General features: G+C 40.5%; 1 protein-coding gene across 2 annotated transcripts in view; it reads left to right on the top strand.

Annotated features, from left to right (window-relative positions):
- Positions 1-17236: 17236 nt before the first annotated feature.
- Positions 17237-20019, top strand: part of LEMD3 (LEM domain containing 3) — a 79113-nt gene continuing 76330 nt past the window's right edge. For both annotated transcript variants that reach the window (XR_013967207.1, XM_080809931.1), the window contains exon 1: positions 17237-18794. Coding sequence is in view for 1 of the 2 variants with exons in the window: in XM_080809931.1 (XP_080666057.1) it covers positions 17273-18794 (1522 nt within the window). In the remaining variant the exon portion in view is untranslated. The remainder of the gene's footprint in view (positions 18795-20019) is intronic.

Below are 20019 nucleotides of genomic sequence, written 5' to 3'. Positions count from 1 at the left end.
AATCAATTAGATTTTCACATAAAAAAAGGGTTTTAAAATGTCTCCAGATTGATGTGTGCTAGTAGTTCATTTCTTATTATTATTGATTAGTTCCAGTACGATTCCGATTTTAGTAGTTCCACTAAAACTTGTTTAGCTAGTTACCCATTGATAGATTGTTTCCAGTTTTTGCCTGTTAGGAATAAAGAGATTAACATTCATATTTAAGTCTCCGTGTGGATATGTTTCATTTCCCTTGGGCAAATACCTAGGAGTGGAATTGCTTGGTTATATGGTGAGGGTATGCCTAACATTGTAAGAAACTGCCAAATTGTTATCCAAGGTAGGTGTACCATTCTACATTCCCACAAACAATGTATGAACATACTGCTCCTCAACATCCTTGCCAACACTTGGTTACGGGAACCCTTTCCAATTTTAGTCCTTCTAGTAAGTGCACAGTGGTATTTCATTGTATTTTAATCTGCATTGCTTTAATAACTAGTGAGTTGAACATACTACTGTTTTTTTATTAGTCATTTGAAGAGTCATTTGAGAAGTATCTGTTCAAATACTTTGCACATTTTAAAATTTGGTGGTTTGTTTTCTTATTGAATTATGAGTGAGATTCAAGTTCTTTATCAGATATATGTATTATGAATAATTTCTCCTAGCCTGTGGGTTGCCTTTTCATTTTTGTTAAAGGTGATTTTCAAAGAGCATGAGTTTTTAGTTTCAATAACATCTAATATACCAATTTTTTTTTAATGATCAGAACTTTAGGAGCTCAGCTTAAGAAAATGTAAGCCTTGGGGACCTGGGTGGCTCATTTGGTTAAGCTTCTGACCATTGGTTTTGGCTCAGGTCATGATCTTAGGGGTCATGAGACAGAGCCCCACGTGGGGCCCCATGTTCAGCAGAGAGTCTGCTCGAGGGTTCTCTCCCTCTGCTCCTTCCCCCACTCACTCTTGCTTTTTTTTTTCTCTCTCTCTCTCTCTCTCAAATAAATAAATACATCTTAACATAAAAAAGAAAAGAAAAGAAAATGCAAGCCTCACCATCGGTTCACTATCTATTACCTACCTGGGATGCTTGAATGTTGCAGGATTGGGCTAGGATCTAGGCAAATTTTACACAATCTCACAAATGTAACAGCCACTTTTGTTTGTAGTAATGGGTATCATTTCGTGGGTATATACTGTGCAATATGCAGGGTGCTAAATACTTATATAAAAACTTTAGTTTCTTCCTTACAAAAGCCTCACTGGAGAGGAAACGTGGATGAAGAGTAATAAAATAATTAGGCTGAAGGCTAAAATATTATCAGTGAGTGGCAGAACTAGAAGATACTTGACTCTAAAACCCTTTGAGTCTTAAAAACTGTGCAGTGTCCTATCTCAGAAATCTTCATATCTGTTGAAGTCATGAAGTGAAAGTCCTCTTAGGGCTGCTTTGTCTGTTTCCTGATGACAAACACAGTCATGGAACTGGGGGTTTTCTGTAATATTCAGACTCCACTTTTATGGCAGTTCCATCAGCTTCCCGACCTCTCAATTGTGGCTACAGTGTTTTGTCTTTGTTTAATTGGCTTGGGTTTTAACCTTAACAGTTCTAGTGGCAAACTCCAGATTCCTCACCTTCCTGCTTATTGGACAAGAGGTAACTCTCCTGGGAGGTCAATTTCACGGAGTTCAGGGAGTCATTCCAGGATCTCAGCTTATAACCCAGTCTTTCAGCCCTTCCAATGATTTTGTAACAATCTAGTTCTCTTTATTATATCACTTTCTGCTTAAAATACTTCATGTGGCATCTCTTTCCAGCACAGAACCCCTCCTGGTACACACGGTCTGGACACACATTCAACAAAGGCTTGAGCAACTATTAATCGGAAGTGGAAGTAAACAGGCAGTTCAGGGACAAGAAATTGAGTCCTTGGGGAGACAGGCATGTCAGACAGCTTCTCCATCCCAAGCAAATAATGTGCTAGCTTGATTATCAGGGAACCAAGGAACCAATATCAGGACAGGCTGTGCTCCGACAAGGCGTGTATTGAGCTGGTAAACTCTATCCTGGGACTCTCAGACTCCTCTTGTTCCTTATGCCTACAGATCAAGACACTTGATCCCAATGTGCAGGGCGAGATTGTACCTTCAGCCCAAGATGAAGCTGTGTCAGCAATGACAGCTAGAGAGAGGAAGGGACAGGGGAATGAGCAGGACAGTTTAAAGTGCAAAGGAACAATTTCAAGGTGAATAAAGGGCAGAGCTACTTCATAAAGCATTTAGTAGATACGTGGTGCTCATTGCCTTGAGATAGAAAATAGAAGCATCGTCTTAAATGTGTCTCCTCATTGACTATTAAGATCTGTGAGTACTCAGGCAAGTTGTCAAGTCAGCATTTGGCAACCAATTTAGGAATTCCCTCAATGTTACTGATTAATGGTTATCCAACTCTTGCTTGAACAGTTCGAGTGACAGAGTTCATTATTTCACAAACCTGGCTATTCAATTTCTCTAAGCATCAGAATATTATTTTTGTTGTTGAATACCAAGTCATCTCTCTGTAATTTTTTCTGTCTGAGCATAAGCATATGGTCTCTTGCTACTTATCTCATTTTTAAAGTATCTCTGGTATCCACTTCCACTCAGGAAAGGCCCTGATTTTCTTTCAGGAAATTATATTTCATCCATGGTATATGGTTTTCAGAGAAGATCTGTGTGCCTGCCTCCCACTCTGGAAACAAAGGGAAAATCCCTCCTTTCCTTGCCCTCATAAGCACAGACATAGGTATGTGTCCTAGGTTGGGCCAGGTGTACACTTTCTCTTCAGTTATTTAGTCTTGAGGAAATGGGGCATAAATAAAAGGAGTGGGTAAAGGTCATAAAGCACAGAGGTAGTGTGTCATTTGCACAATGAAGTCACGAGACAGTGGCTATAATTTCCACTTGCAAATCTATTTGTTTTACCTTTGTTATTGTTCATTTCAGAATCTGGTCCTCTAATTTCAGGTCTAGGTGCCTCAGTAGCCTTCTCCAGGTTTAGTTATCTTAAAGTTTCTTTCTAATTTTGCAATTCAAATCTCCAACCAAAATCCTATATATGAATGGGTGAGCTTTTCTCCCTGACATGTCTAGTGTTCGCTATCTTACTTAGGAACAATTTGTTTGCAAGGACAGAACCCACTTCAGTCGACTCAAAAACTGAGAGTTTCATTTAAAGAAAATAAAGAAGACTCCAGGTACTAAGGACAGCAATTAGAACTGGATCTGCAGAAGTGGAGCTAGGAAATGGGGAAATCAAGAACTGTGGTTGGTATTCTTTCAATCTCAGAAGCCAAGTGTTCTCCTTTATAGTAGTGGGTTTACTGCTGTTTTCTGGACGTATGTTTTGGTCTCTATTCTTGCTGGGTTCCTGTGTAACCATCTCATATCAACTAATCATGACCTTTTAGCTTAACCTACAATCAAGTAACTACAACTCTATGTCTCTTAGTTCTAATTGTCAAAAGAGAAATATTTGTTCCCCAACCTGCCAGTAGATTGGCTGGTTTGGGAGTAGGTATTCATCCTTAATCAAATCAGTTGGGGACAAGTTGGGGCAGGTTAATTGTATATCCCTCTGGGTGCAGCAGGTCAAGGTAGAAGGTGCAGTTGGGAGTATCTGGCAAAATGACTGATTGGTCTGGAATGCTCTTGATGGGTGAATGATCCTCACAAGTCCAGACATTTTGAAAAATTGTAACCTGGGAGCTGGAAGTTATTTTCTTCTTCTTTTTAAAAGATTTTATTTATTTATTTGACACAGAGAGAGTCACAAGTAGGCAGAGAGGCCGGCAGAGAGAGAAGGGGAAGCAGGCTCCCTGCTGAACAGAGAGCCCGATGTGGGGCTTGATTCCAGGACCTTGAGATCATGACCTGAGCTGAAGGCAGAGGCTCAACCCACTGAGGCACCCAGGTGCCCCATAAGTTATTTTCTTCTAAGACTCACCCAAGATTTCTGGGACAACTGGGTGGCTCAGCCACTTAAGCAGCTAACTCTTGATTTTAGCTCAGGTCATGATCTCAGGATCCTGGAACTGAACCCCACACTGGGCTCCATGCTCAGCATGGAGTCTGTTTGGGGATTCTCTCACGCCCCTTGGGGCTGCCCCTACCCAACTTGTGCACATTTTTCTCTCTCTCAAATAAGTAAACAAATAAATCTTTTTTTAATAAAAAAAGAATCATCCAAGATTTCCTACTCACTAAGAATAATCCTTCTCGCCAAAGAACACCTGTTTGTTTGTAAGTTGTTATCCTAACTGTAGTCACTAGTTATTGCCCCTGAGAGGCTGATAGAGACCCATTACCTCTCTTCAGTGGCTCTTTGTGACATTCCAGGCTTTCTCCAAGTGATGTCCATGGACCACCTGCATTAGAATCTCCTGAAAGCTTAAAATGGAGACAGAGTCCTAAGATTCACTCTAGATCTACTGAATCGGCATTTGGGCAGGGGCAGGAGTGGAAAACCTGTCCATTCACATTTCCCACAAATTCTCTAGGTGATTCTCAAATACATAATGTTTGAGAATCACTAAGCCAGACTATCCATTACTTGAGGACAGGGAACAGTGTCTGTCTTGTTCAGGATTGTATCCGTGATACATTGCCTGGCACCTGGAAGACAGTTGGTAAATAAAGACTCAGTAAACTCTTACGTCAACAACATAATACTGATTATATACAAATGTATAACAACAGTGATGAGGTTTAACTTACAATTACTGGCTGCATCATAAACTCATGATTACATTACAATACTAAATTATTTCTATCAATTACTAAAGAACACTCTTTTAAAAAATCATCCCATTATTGTGATACTTTTAATAGCTAGAATTCTCCTTTGCTTTTATGTTAGACTTACTTTCAGCCCACACGCTAATTCTTCTTCTCTAAATGGCATAGGTATGGTTTTCATGTCCTATGAGTCCAATTTCAATTACTGTCCCATAAGACCATTGTGAGATAGAAATATTTGCCCATATTTAGCCATGCTGTTCATTTTCCTATTAGTTACTTTCTGTTTTGTACTTATCGAGTACAAAGAAGGATTGCTGGTGAATCAGAATGTGAGGTGGTCATGGTCATACCAATAATGTGCAAGGAGTAACTCTGAGACCTCAAGAAAGTGGTAGATCATAGTTTTTCTCTGTTCTCCTTTCATATTTTTATAAAAATATGTGTTTTTACACTATTGTAGAACAAATATAATGGCAGTTTTATGCTTTATAATTTATATTGCTGATTTCATGAACTTCTGGAAATTCTACTATATTTCTGACAGTTATGAACTTTCCCCCCACTCCGTGATACTATGCTATGAGCCAAAATGTTATGACATTGTAGGGAGAGAGGCCTATTCCATTTCTGCCTAACCCCCATCTACCTCCTCTCTTTACCAAAGGGAAATTCCCTCCCCCTTCACCTAGTCCCTTCCCAAAACCATCCATGGGTCCTGGTGCTAACCCCCAGAGACACTGAGATTTAAGTTAAGTTTGACCAATTAAAAATTTTTTTTCATTTATATGAAATATACTCCAAAATCAAAACATTTCCCAAATCCAATCACTTCTCTTTCCCTCCACTGTTCCCACCCTGGTCTAAACAATGTCAACTCTTGCTGAATTATTGCAAGAACCTGATTTGTCTCCATGCTTCTACCTTTGCTCCACACCCAATACCCTAGTCTCAGTATAACTTATAGGACATTGCCTCAAAAGTATGTGAGACACAGTCACTCCTCCATGGCTCACTCAGGCACTGGTCAAAGTCTTTACAGTCATCTAAAAGGCTGTACACATTCTGTCATATAATAAGCACTTGATAAATTTTTGCTAAGTGAATGAGTAAATTTAAAGAAATTTAGTTCTTCTTACTTTTTTTTTTTTTAGTTCTTCTTACTTTCAAATTAATACCCTAGTTCCTCAGAAGCTTCTCTGAGAAAATGGCTTCCAGACTTCCATTCTAGTCATCATCCTCCTACATGAACTTTAGGTTTTGTTGTCCCTCTTAAAATGTGGCACCAAGATGCGAACATAGTGATTCCACTTTGCTTAACCAGCGAAGTTTACTCCATACATCCTTCTATCCCTGTGGCTTAGAATTGCATTAACTTTTTTGGCAGCCATGTTATAATATTGGATCACATTCTGTTTGCAGTGAATGAAAATTCCCACGTCTTCACCCAGAAACTGATGTTAATTCAAATCTACTCATCCTTGCACTTGTGCAGTTGGTATTTTGAAGCTATGTAAGGACTGCCCAAAATTATCTTCTTTCATAGAATTTGATTCTTTTTTGTTCAAAGAAATTTACATCAATGCCTCTAATTGCTCAGTTTTGCTACTATGGCAACACTGTTAGATGTTACTATTTTTTTTCAGCCATTACATTTCCCATCATCAGCTTGTCCCCCTTGTCTTCCAACTGGTGTACAACACAAAAGTGGGTTTTTTTTTCCTTTTCTAAGATTATTTTGCTAGATCATTTAAATATTTCTCCTGACATAACTAATTGTAGAAATAAGAGTTACACAGACTTTGGAAGATCTGGGTACTGTCTTGTCTGCTACCTCTGTGATCTTAGAGGTGTGAATGAAACTTAATTTCATCACCTATGTAAAATGAGAATGATGATAATAGCATCTGCTATTTAATAGGATTATTTCAAAGGTCAATGGGATCATGGGAGTGTGAAAGGAGTACTGATATAAAACAAAAAAAATGCCTAGAGACCCTAAATCAAGTTAGAATCAGATAAGCTTCTCTTCTTTTGCTACCCTTTTCCCTTTAAAATATAGTTCTGTAATATGGAGAGCTGGTCCAAAGTTAAGATACATTGGTTCTCACCCGAATTTCCCCACTAACTAGTTTGGGTATCTCAGAAAAATAATATAACCTGACAGGTTTTATTTTCCTAACTGAAACAAACAAACAAACCCCACAAAAAAACAACAATAGGATTTGCCCACGTACTTTCTAAGATCTCTCTCAGCTTTTTGAATTTTTAAAAACCCATCGTGCTGGTCCACCCTGAAGAATAACACAAGTCTTATTTGCACATTTGTCTTCGTCAAGGTACATGTCTAGTGGTTTCTATAATAACTAAGATACATATGCTGCATTTCAAATAGAGGCAGAGATGTAGTGCCTATAAGAGCTAAAGGCTTTCAAGGGAGTCCTGGAACACCAAGCTGAAACCAACAAGGTTTATTTCAAGTAATTAAAGAACCACTTGAGCAAAACTAGAAAGAATTTTCCCTCTACTGAATGTGAGTTTCATAACAGAGACCCCACCCAAAACCCGTGGGTGCTGAGGACTTTAATAACAATAATGCAACTTGTTTAAATAAAAACAGTTAATCTTTTCATATGAAGTTTAAAAGATGCAGACATTAGCAATCAGTTATTTAGAAAACATGCACCACTCCTGTGCAAAAATATCAAACTGCTGAGAAGAGAAGCTAAGTTAATATGAGCATACAAGAGAGTGACAAGTGGAGACATTACTTCCAATTCTTTTCATGAAGCTTATTTTATTGAAAACATGATTAAACATTTAAAATAATTACAATAAAACTAATATTATATTATCCATGATCCTGCTACTGTAATTGAACTTTAAAGATTACTATTTTTAATTTATAGACATATATTTGAATTCCTTAAATTCATGGGAATAATCGGCCTTAGGCCTTCATGGGAAGAGTACTTAATCTGTAGGGAGAATCTATGAGGAGAATCTTCTGAAATTTGGCTTAGTAGCTTCCAAGACATCACTCTTTCTGTTCTCCTGTTTTTCACCACCAGCTTGTTTTCAGTCATCTTTGCCGGTTCCTCGTTATCTTCTCTTTCCCTAAATTTGAGTACTTCGGAGCTCAGTTCTTATATTTTTTCTCTTTTCTATCCTGCTAATTGCTGTGGCTTTAAATTTTGCCTATCTGCTGCTGACATTCACGTTTATAAATTTAGCTCAGAGCTTTCTTTCCCCCTCGAACTCCAGACTTGTGTGTATATCTGCTTACAAACTCATTTACTTGGAAGTCCCAAACATAACAAAACCAAATGAATCTCTTGACTGTATCCCAAAACTTACTGTATCCCCAGACTTCTACCTCTCAGTAGATACCAACTTCTTTCTTCTGGATAGTCAAATCCCAAATCTTGCAGTCATTCCCGACTTCTTTCTCTCATATCCAACATCCAATTTGTAAGAAAATTCTCCTTAGCAGTACCTTTTAAAGATACATTCATTAATTTTACAGAGAGAGAGACCATGTGTGAGCAGTGAGGGGGACAGAAGGAGAGAGGGAGGGTGAGAGTGAGAGAGAGAATCCCAAGTAGGCTCCACACTCAGCGAGGAACCTGACACAGGGCTTGATTTCATGACCCTGACATCATGACCTGAGTTGAAATAAAGAGTCGGAGGCTCAACTGACTGAGCTACCCAGGCACCCCATTAGCGCTATCTTTTAAATATATTCAGAATCCAAGTGCTTCACACTTCTTCCCACTACCACTCAGTTGCAAACCATAATCTTTTTCACCTGGATTTTACAATAGCCTCCTAATTTGTCTCTTCCCTTTCCCCACTCTCCTTCTAAAAGCCACTCTGTATAAGTGGTCTTAAAAGTAAATTAGATCAGGGGCACCTGGGTGGCTCAGTGTGTTAAGCCTCTGCCTTCGGCTCAGGTCATGATCTCAGGGTCCTGGGATTGGCCCCCCGCATTGGGCTCTCTGCTTAGCAGGGAGCTTGCTTCTCCCCTCTCTCTGCCTGCCTCTCTGCCTACTTGCGATCTCACTCACTCTGTCAAATAAATAAAAAAAGATCTTTAAAAAAAAATTAAATTAAATCAGAGGGCACTTGACATAATGAGCACTGGGTATTGTATGCAACTGATGAATCACTAAATTCTACCCCTGAAACTAGTAATATAGCGTATGTAAACTACACTGAATTTAAATAAAGAATTTTTTAAAAAGTAAATTAGATCATGCTGTTCCTGTCCCCAGAACCCTACAATAGCTTCTCATCTCACTCAGAATGAAATCCAAAAGCCTTACCATGGCCTAAAAGGCCCTATAAGACCTGTACTCCTCCTCCCCACTGATCCCATTTCCTGTCCTACCACTCACACCTCATCTGCCCGCCTTACACCAGCTAATTCTGGCCTCCTTTCTTTTCCAAACATGATCCAACCTTGCACATTCCCACTCCAGGTTTTTGCCCTTGCCATTCCTTTCAGATGCCTCCTTGAGTCACTTTCTCAGAAAGGTCTTCCTAACCACCCCTATAAAATAGTACCACCCACCTGTCATCTTTACTCTCTACCCCATTTTACCTTGCTTTGTTTTTCTTCCTAGCACCTATCACCACCTGACATATCACACGTTATTTGTTTAATGTCAGTCTCTTAAAACTGAAATGTAAGGTCTATGATGTCACTTTTGTTAATTGTAGTATCCCCATCACCTAGAACAATGTTTGGCCCACAATAAGCACTCAGTTAATATTTGTTGAACAAACGAATAAACAAGCCCTGTAGTTTTAATCAGAGACTGATAAAAGATTCATGAGCAGGTAAAAAGTAAATACACCATTAATTGATTTGATACAGTGAGAATGATTGAACTAATTACATGTGTCTGAATCTCACAAATAAAGTGGGCAAAAATTTAAATTGCAGAAGAATATATATATACATAGACACACACATATATAAATGGCATCAAATATAAAATGCTCAGATATACACATTTTATATAAATTGTGTGAGATACACACACACATATATATGTGTGTACATATATATATACACATACACACATATACATACACACATATAAATATGTGTATATATATGTATATATATGTATATATATATGTATATACACACACACACACACACACACACACACACACATATGTGGGGGGGGGAGAGGTTCTGAAGAGAGAGAGAAAGGAAAGAGATGATGTCCAAGAATGAGAAATACCAAATTTAGAGGGTAAAATGGCAGATATACAAAGGGGTAGTGTGGGCAGAGATATTCATATTACTCTAACTTTTTGTATGCTGAAGTAAAAAAATCAGTAATGTAGATTTTAGAGAAAAATGCTTAGGGTCCCAAAAGAGAGACTCTTTGGATATTAAGGATAATTCAACTGAATAAAACTCCCATTACACAATACTGCTATCCTTCAAAAACCTTCTGTGCTACCAAACATCAGGTCTTCGCTTTTTTAAAAAAAGAAAAAAACTTTTTATTTTGGAAGTTTGGAAGATTGGAAAAATGTAGAGAGTTTAGTATATTACACCCTCATGCACGGGATTTCTTCTTTTCCTCAAAATGGAACAACAGGGATTAGATTTATCCTCTAGCATGAAACAACTGAAAATAGAAACAACAGTCCCAAGCCACCAGACGTCAGGCAATGAAGGACAGAGATCACTGAGAAGAGGGGAACAGATGAGGTGAGCCTAAGATGGCCCCAGCTTTGTTTGGAGAGAAGTTTCAGGCTTTGTAGCCAGGAGGGAACCCAATGACATTGCTGCTCGTTGGGTACCTATGCTTCAGGGGCCAGAAGAACAATGAAAGAACACACACCACTCAGAAACGTTCCTTTTGTGTGGATGGACAGAAAACGTTCTCAACTGGGGGCAAGCAGCAGAGGTCAGGAGCGAGTCTTGGCCATGAGTGATGGAAGAGGAAGCTTTCTATCCCAATAACAAACACTATAGTAGCACTCTCCCCCTGCTCTCCCTTCTGTCCATGCTTAACCTTCTGGAAAGAACAGATAAGAAACATCAAAGGATACGTGAACCAAAGTCTGTTGAACAAACCTGATGATTCTCTATTCCTGTTTCATACAAAGTTATCTTTTAACAAATAAAACATCATTGAAGAAAGAGTTGTTTTTGAAAAGAATGGGTAACCATAAACTGGATATGTTCAGATCTCTTGGTTCTCTGTGTTCAGATCCATTGCTCCTATGATGTGGGACAGGAAAAAAATTGGTATTAAAGTGCCTTTTGCTCCTTAAGGAAACCAAATCTCTAGAAGCCTGGCCCACGAGCCTCTTTGCAGGTATATTCCTTAAACTTCATGCTGTTTCTCTCTTATTCTAAGTAATCCTACAGGAGTCCTATCCCTAATGTGCTTCTTCTTTGTGTATTACCCTGAATCTTCCTAATGTCATCTTGTGACATGTGACATTACTTGACTATTCATTTGATATTCAGCAATAAGCTAGGAGTTGAGAGGGTGTACATTTCAATCAGACACAGATCCTTATCTCCAAGAACATAGAGGGAGAAATAAGGCAAGTATATAAATAACTATATAAAAGGTACAAAAATATATACTATAAGAAAATGCTTTTTTTTTTTTTTTAAAGATTTTATTTATTTATTTGACAGACAGAGATCACAAGCAGGCAGAGAGGCAGGCAGAGAGAGAGAGGAGGAAGCAGGCTCCCCGCTGAGCAGAGAGCCCGATGCGGGGCTCAATCCCAGGACCCCGGGATCATGACCTGAGCTGAAGGCAGAGGCTTTAACCCACTGAGCCACCCAGGCGCCCCAAGAAAATGCTTTTAGGAAGTTTCGGGTTTGTAAGAGATCTTAATGGTCAAGCATTCTTATTTCCTCATTTTAGAGAGGAAGACACTAGAAGAGAAAAGGTTAAATGACTCATTCTGTGCAGTAGAATCTTCTATTAGTGAGGCACCATGGTGGGCTAGGAAGAACAGTGAACTTAGGGCTGGACAACCTAAGCGTGATTTTGGATTTCAGTCCTTATTAGCTTTCAGGAAGAAAAAATGATCAGACTTTCTTGAGCCTTAGTTTTCTCATTCACAGAACCAAGATAATAATGCTTGCTTATTATGGCTGGTGTAAAGATCAAATGAGATAATGAAAAATTTCTGTGGACTATGAGGCAATATAAAAATGTAAACTCTTACTACAGTTGATGAATTGCAGAACTGGGAATAAAACTCAAATCTCCTAACTGTGAGATGCTTGTCCATCATGTGTTAATGTGAAATGCTCTCCATGACTTCTAGTATAGGACTTAGAAATTCATCTTCTTGCATAGGGTAGAATGTAATTACCAATCACACATATGTTGTTGACTCACATCATATACCCATTCTTCACCTGTTTGAGTTATATACAGAAAAATAAAATAGATGCTCTTGCTACATAATTTTCTTGACTAATTCTCACAGTAACATAGGATAAGAACTTTGTCCAACATTTCTCAATACCGGGTTGTATTTTCAGCCTGTTTATTCTGGCGTCTTCCTTAGAAGCAGTGTTAGTGTTGAATAAAAGTTGAGCAATTAAAAAGAAAAATAAACATCAGGAACTTTGTAGATCAAAACTTGTGAACACATCCTTGAGGCACTTTAAGAGAAGTTAAGTGATAACATCACTATAATATTGTGTTACTTCTTTGATCTGCTAAAAAGCTAAGTGATACAATCAGTTTTTTATTTCTGAGTTTTCTTTCTAGTTGCTGCATGTAGCAACAAAGCTAAGAAATAGGTTAATTATAAAAGCTTTTGTCCTCTTCCTCACCCCATTACAGACTTCCTCTTTAAAGTGAGTAAGAAAAGAGGCAATGAAGTTTATTTTTATATATATTACTGTATGATTTAAAAAAGGTCTTCAAGAGGTGGCTTGTTGTAGTGGAAAGAACATGGAGTTTGGATTCTGAAGTTACCAGTTTCAATTTTCCATCTGACTCCTTGAGACTGGAATCAAGTAACTTTTCTAACCTGAATTTCTTTATCTGTAAAAGATAAAATCCAATAAAACCTACCCCCTGGACTATCAGAGGAGTTTATGGTATCCCCCAAATAATTAAAAGACAGTTAACAATGAATATCACATTAGGAAGATAAAATCATTTTAAAAATGAGGCATATAAATATAAAGTTAGGAAATGTAAATGCAAGCAACAGAATTAATTTGTAAAATAGAAGCAATGGAGCCCCAAACAATTGCTATGACTGGGCCACAGACCAGAGTCTGAACTTCCTTGCTATTATTGTCCCAAAGAGAAAAACACAGCTAGTCACCAAAACAACAGTGTTCATCCATGAGGTGAAACGCAGATTAGTAGTTTTGTGGCTCCTCAGAAAATTAAACACTGAATTACCATCTGATCTGAAATTCCTAGGTATGTACCCAAATAATTGAAAACAAGTATTCAAACAGATACCTGTATACCAGTATACCAGTGTATACCAGTGCTCACAGCAGAATTGTTCACAAAAACCAAAAGGTAGAAACAACCAAAATGTCTATCAACGGATGGGTAAATAAATAAAATGTGGTATATCCATGCAATGAAACATTATTCAGCCATAAAAAGAAATGAGGTACCATGGTACATCCTGAATGAACCTTGAAAACATTATAGTAAGTGCAAGGGATCAGACACAGAAGGTCACATGTCCTATGATTCTGTTTATATGAAACATCCAGAATAGTTAAATCCATAGAGACAGAAAGTAGATTAGTGGTTGCCAGGCCTGGAGAGAGGGAGAAATAGGAAATGCCTGCTTGATGGGTATAAGGTTTTCTTTGGGAGTGATGGAAAAGTTTTAGACATTTGTAACACATTGTGAATGTACTAAGCGCCACTAATTATGTACTTTTAGTTTTTCTTTATTTTTAGTTTATTTTTTAAAAGTTTTTTAAAAAAGATTTTTTATTTACTTATTTGAGAGAGAGAGAGAAAGAGAGAGAGAGAGAGAACAGGGGTGAGGAGCAGAGGGAGAGGGAGAAGCAGACTCCACACTGAGCCGGGAGCCTGATGAGGGGCTTGATCCTAGACCTGAGCCAAAGGCAGATGCTTAAACAACTGAGCCACCTAAGCACCCCTATTTATTTTTTAAAAGATTTTATTTTTTAAGTAACCTCTGCACCCAACATGGGACTAGAATTTACAACTCTGAGATAAAGAGCTGTATGCTCTACAGACTGAGCCAGTCAGGTATCCCTAATTATATACTTTTAAATGGTTAATTTTATGTGAATTTTACCTCAATAAAAAATAAAACAAAGCCAAAGCAAAAATAAATGAGTTGCCAGAGCAAGAATAAATGAAAAAAGTGTAACTATTTCTAATACTAAGACCACAAAGGACATTCTTTAAGGAAACAAACCCTCAACAATATCTTTATTTGAATATAGGGTCAGGTTTCACTTTCTTTAGAGGGTCTTCAAGATCAGTTGATGTCATGACTATGAAAGGCAACATGGTAAGAGGCATTTTTACTGGAAACAAGGGAGAGTATAAGTGTTAGTAATCCAGCTCTTGCTACAATGGTCTCTGATGAGTGGCAGAGATAAAATTAAGATGGCATAAGGCAGAGATAAAATAAAAAAAACATCTAGAAGAAGAAATGGACCTGCCTATCCTTCTGCAATCTATCATAAATATTTCCCTCAGTTAGATTTTTAGAAGTTATGGAGCAAGAGTTAGTTTGAGGTTGCATTCCCTGTAAAGTATGTGCATGCAGTTTGCCAATGTACAGTTTTGTGCTTTCAAAGTTAGCCAACCTGGAAGCAGGAGGAGGATCCCCTGGTAGATGAGGAGAATTGGAAGTGAGTAGTGAAAATGCTGAGGTAGTAAAGGTTGTCTTGAGAAAGTATGAATCTGCTCAGATACCCAAACAAAGGGTAATCATTACCCCAAATAGTTTCATGCAAAAAAAATTGTGTCCTCAGTATCTCCAGGGAGGACAGATTTCTGGTAGACTACATGAAACCATGTATATGTGAAGTTGATATGAGACGTAGTTTTCATTGTTATGACTACCTGGCTTGTAATAGCTAACGTGTAAACAACAGACTTCACACAGAGTATTCATTCATCATTCTCAACCAATACTTGTTGAATGTTAATTGCGGGCCAATGAGGGCAGACAATACTATCAACATTTTAGAAAAGAGTAAACTGAGGTTCTGAGAGCCTAAGATTTGCCCTAAGTCATAAAACTTAGACTTGCAATGTTTGGTTCCTAGTTCATTCCAAGCCTCGTTGCTGCCCCCAGGGGCTGAAATGACCAAAAACTATGGTTACCAAAGCCCTTCATCTTCACTAACTATTAAATGTGGTTATTAGATGCCTTGGGCAAAGTTTCACCATTTCTGTTTGTCTGTGCAGTGGCATTTTCTTTAATTAGTTACATGGTGTTCTCAGGAGCCACACTACCAAACGTGCACAATGCTTGGCTTTATATTATTGGCTAACATTTACTCAGTACACATGGTATGCTTAGGTGTGGTGCTAAGCATTATGCAGACATATTCTCACTGAATCCTTAAAACAGCCTTCTGAGGAATGTCTATCATCCCTCTTTTGTTTATACAGATACTAAGGCTCAGAAAACTTAGATAACTTGCCCAAAGTCACAGGTAGAACTATAAATATTCTGACAATCCTTATAGGAAGATATTTAAAGGTTTATGAAAATCAGAGGCCAAACCAACAGGCTCCTATGATTCCTATCTGAAGAGTCAGTAGAGTATGGAACAAATATTGAACTAAGTATCAAAGCAAGAGACAGAGCTGGGTCCATATCCAGCTTTGTTTACCTCCAAAGCTCACAGATTAACTGCTCTGCTATACTGAGATCCAGGTCTGGAACATTTGTAATTCTTTGAATTCTCACCCAGACAATTATGGCAATAAATTCTAGGTCATTATTTTCATAGTGGATAAAATTTATTGTGGCTAACTCTTATAAGTGCTTAACAATCATTTACATTTCTAAATTTTAAAGTCTCCTTATGAAGGACAAGGAAGTGCCCCTCCATATAAACGTTTTTTTGAGGAGATAGTAAGATTTTGCTAAGAGAGGTAAAAAATTCAGGTTACTGAGTGTTATTCTGCTGTTGGAATCAAAATGTTGAAAAGTTTGTATCTGTGCTTTTGACTAACATATCTTTCCGTTCAAATGTGTACAATGCAATACGGTAAAATAACTCATTCAATGAAAAATCACTGTAGTGTCCTAGGTGCTACCAGGTTAAGTGCTAGGGATTAAGTACTCTAGAAATGTCAGCTCTGCCAGCTTTTGAGGAAAAGAGAAGTGATCATTATCAAATCGGGCAAACTTCACCTCTCCGGTATTCATTACCTGCTGGTTAAATGAGGTGGTGTACCCAGATCTTAATGTTTCTGGTGTTTGATTTTCTGTTCAGATTTCTTCTCCTCATTTGCCACTATTCCCATGTCAAAACAACCATCTCATACTATCCTAGCTTTGCAATTCATTAACTAGTTCAACAAATGTTTATCGAACTTCCAGTATGAAGCACCATAGGAATAAAGTTGCTAATATCAGAAGCAAGGTTTCTCTGCTCATGGAGCTTCCAGTTCAAATAAGATAAGAAATAATTAAATAACTAATAAAAATAAAAAATTATTAACAATAACTACAGGTTGGAAAAGTACTAAGAGGGAAATGAGATGGAGTATTTTCTTTTTTTTAGTCACACAGTGACGCAAATAGTAAATGCTTTCAGTTACAAAAATGACCATCTATCAAGGTTAGGAGATTTTAAAAGGGGAAAAAATGATACAACCAACTAAAGAACGAATAGCCATTACTCGAAGAAAATTGTACTGGGACTGGTTTACTCTCTCCTTTCTTTGTAATAGAGGAGAGGCTCCTCAAAAAGAGCAACGAGAGAAACTCGCTTTTTTTTTTTTTTCTTTTGTAAGTCAAGCGGAAAGACGAAGTGAAAAGAAATCAGGACTCAAGGAAATTGGTAACCTAGTCTGGCCGTGAGGATTTCTTTTAATCTTTCTAGGTTCCCCGCGTTAGCGGGAGCTGGATGGCAAGAAAACTAATGCCTTGAACTTCAAGGCAGATTTCCTTTCAATTATTACTGTCTGGTGGCAGGAACCTGGGAAGAGGTCAAGGTGTGGTTTAGGAAGAGGCAGCTCGAGAGAAAGGCACTTGGAAGGCAGGACAGAGAACAGCGGGAGAAGGCAACCGAAAGGAGGGAGAAGGTGCGGTGACGCTCCTAAGGTGAGAGAGTAAAAAAACTCCCTGCCTGGGGAGCCGCGCGCTGCTCAGGTGGCCTTTTCCCGCTCAGGTGAGCTCCTCCCGCGCTTCCCATTGGCCAAGGCGCCCGTGGCGCTGGGAGGGCGACGCAGCCCGGTCTAGTTCAGGGTCTAGGGCGGCGCGTCACTTCCGGTAGCGCGGAGCTTGTAAAACACCCTGGAGAGAAAATGGCGGCGGCAGCGGCTTCGGCGCCTCAGCAGCTCTCGGATGAGGAGCTTTTCTCTCAGCTCCGCCGTTACGGCCTGTCTCCTGGCCCAGTGACGGAGAGCACCCGCCCGGTCTACCTCAAGAAGCTGAAGAAGCTTCGAGAGGAAGAGCAGCAGCAGCACCGGTCTGGGGGCCGCGGCAACAAGACGCGGAACAGTAATAACAATAACACGGCAGCCGCCGCGGTTGCGGCGGCGGGACCGGCGGCGGCCGCCCCGGGGCTGGGGGTCCGGCCAGTCTCGGGCGATCTCTCCTACTTGCGGACTCCTGGGGGCCTGGGCCGAATCTCGGCCTCGGGCCCGGAGAGCTCCTTGGGAGGGCCCGGGGGCACCTCGGCCGCCCCCACGGCTGGCAGCAAAGTGCTGCTGGGCTTCAGCTCGGACGAATCGGACGTGGAGGCCAGTCCCCGGGACCAGGCCGGCGGCGGCGGCGGGAGGAAAGATCGGGCTTCGCTCCAGTACCGCGGGCTCAAACCGCTGTCGGCGCCCCTGGCCGCCAGCGAGGTGACTAACAGCAACTCGGCCGAGCGCAGGAAGCCCCACTCGTGGTGGGGGGCCAGGCGGCCGGCGGCTCCCGAGCTGCAGACCCCGTCGGCGAGAGATGGAGCCGCGGAGGACGAGGAGGAGGAGGGGGAAGACGGAGAGGACAGGGACCCAGAGGCCGAGGAGCCGCTGTGGGCGAGCCGGACCGTGAACGGCAGCCGGCTTCTCTCCTACAGCTGCCGGGAGAACTATTCGGACTCGGAGGAAGAGGAGGACGACGACGTGGCCTCCAGCAGACAGGTATTAAAGGACGACTCCCTTTCCCGGCATCGGCCCAGGCGGAGCCACAGTAAGCCTCTCTCTTCTCTGACTGCTAAATCTGCCGGCGGCCGGCTGGAGACCTCAGTTCAGGGAGGGGGAGGAATCCAGATGAATGACAGGGCGGCGGCTGCGGGGAGTCTAGACAGGAGCCGAAACCTCGAAGAGTCGGCGGCGGCGGAGCATGGAGGAGGGTGTGATCCCCTGGACTCCAGCCCCATTCCTAGGTACCGTGTCAACGCTAAGAAACTGGCCCCTCTCCTGCCCCCGCCACTGACTGACATGGACTCAACCTTGGATTCGTCCACAGGCTCCCTTCTTAAAACCAATAATCATATCGGCGGGGGGGCCTTCGGTGCGGACTCCCCCAGGATTTTTTCCAACAGCCTCCCTCCCGGTGCGTCGGTGGCTGCCTCTAGTTCACTCAGGATCAATCACTCCAATCATACGGGCGCCAATCATACCTATCTGAAAAACACATACAACAAACCGAAGCTTTCCGAACCCGAGGAGGAACTTCTCCAGCAATTTAAACGAGAGGAGGTGTCCCCTGCAGGGGGTTTCAGTGCCCACTACTTGTCGATGTTCCTCTTAACTGCTGCCTGCTTATTTTTCCTTATATTGGGACTGACTTACCTAGGAATGAGAGGGACAGGAGTATCCGAGGATGGAGGGCTCAGCAGTAAGTATTGAACCCTGTGGGGTAAGGAAACAAAGGGAGTATTTCTAGGGGTCTGTTGTAACCACACTGGGCATTTTACACCAGGTGACTGTGTCTGCAAGAACGTGTTTTAATAGCGACACGGCAGCAGATCGGGTGCATTTGTGTCGTCTTTAAGAAAGAACATTAGTACCATTATCAGAGCGATAATTCCATGCCTGGTTTTAAAATTTTTCTGTATGATCCATTGGGGAATTCAAAACATCGTATAAAAGAGCAAAATATTACAAGTCTGTTAGTAAAATGCATTTATGTGTGTGACTTAAATTTTCCTTTTAGCCTTAAATAACTGTGTGCAGATGGCAGTTACTTAACAATATTGGAGTATTTTGATTGTTATGGGACATCATAGATGTTTTTTCAAATTGAGTTGTGATTCTAAAAGGCAATGTAAGAGCTCTTGAAATTGAAGTTAAATATTTTGGAATATTAAGTTCTATAGTTCTATATTTTCTATAGTTTCTATATTTTCTTTAAACGAATATAGAAGGTAGGAAGACACAGCTCAAAATTGATTGCCGGGGGGCCCCTGGGTGGCTCACATGGTTAGGTGTCTGCTTTTGGCTCGGGTCCTGATGGGTCCTGATCTCGGGGTCCTGGGCTCAAGCCCTGGACTCTTGGGGTTCCTAGCTCAGCAGGGGGTATGCCTCTCCCTTCTTCTCCGTCTCCCCCTGCTTGTGCTCGCTTTTTCTCTTTCTCAAATGAATAAATAAAATATTTTTTAAAAAAGGTATTGCCCACGCCAAAGCATCTTGCCTCATACCCCTGAAAAAATAGTGGTAGGTCAGCACAGGGCAGGGCAGGAGTTTACCATTTATCTGATACCGGTTTTTAGGCCCTGGCATTTACTTGCTCTAAAACACTGTGGGCAGGTGTGGTGTGTTCATTCATTCATTAAGCTGGCATCATCATCTGTGCTGTGGGATAGAAGTAGGATACAGCAGTGATAAATCAGAGTATTTCTGTCCTACAACACGAGGATAAGTACAGATCATTTTGTGTTCTGTGAAGGAAATAAGGATGGAATAGTTGGTATATGCTGCTTGAGAGATAGTGAGAGTAGTTACTCTTTGAGGCAAGATCTGAAGCAGGAGGAGACAGCATTGTAGGGAGACAGGAGAGCATTCTGGGCAGAAATTACAAGAAAGGCCTTGAGTTGAGCAAGAGCGTTCCTATAGGTTAGAGT

The sequence above is a fragment of the Martes martes genome, assembly GCF_963455335.1.
Source record: "Martes martes genome assembly, chromosome: 8".
Classification (NCBI taxonomy): domain Eukaryota; kingdom Metazoa; phylum Chordata; class Mammalia; order Carnivora; family Mustelidae; genus Martes; species Martes martes.
This window is presented reverse-complemented; position numbering and strand designations above follow the sequence as displayed.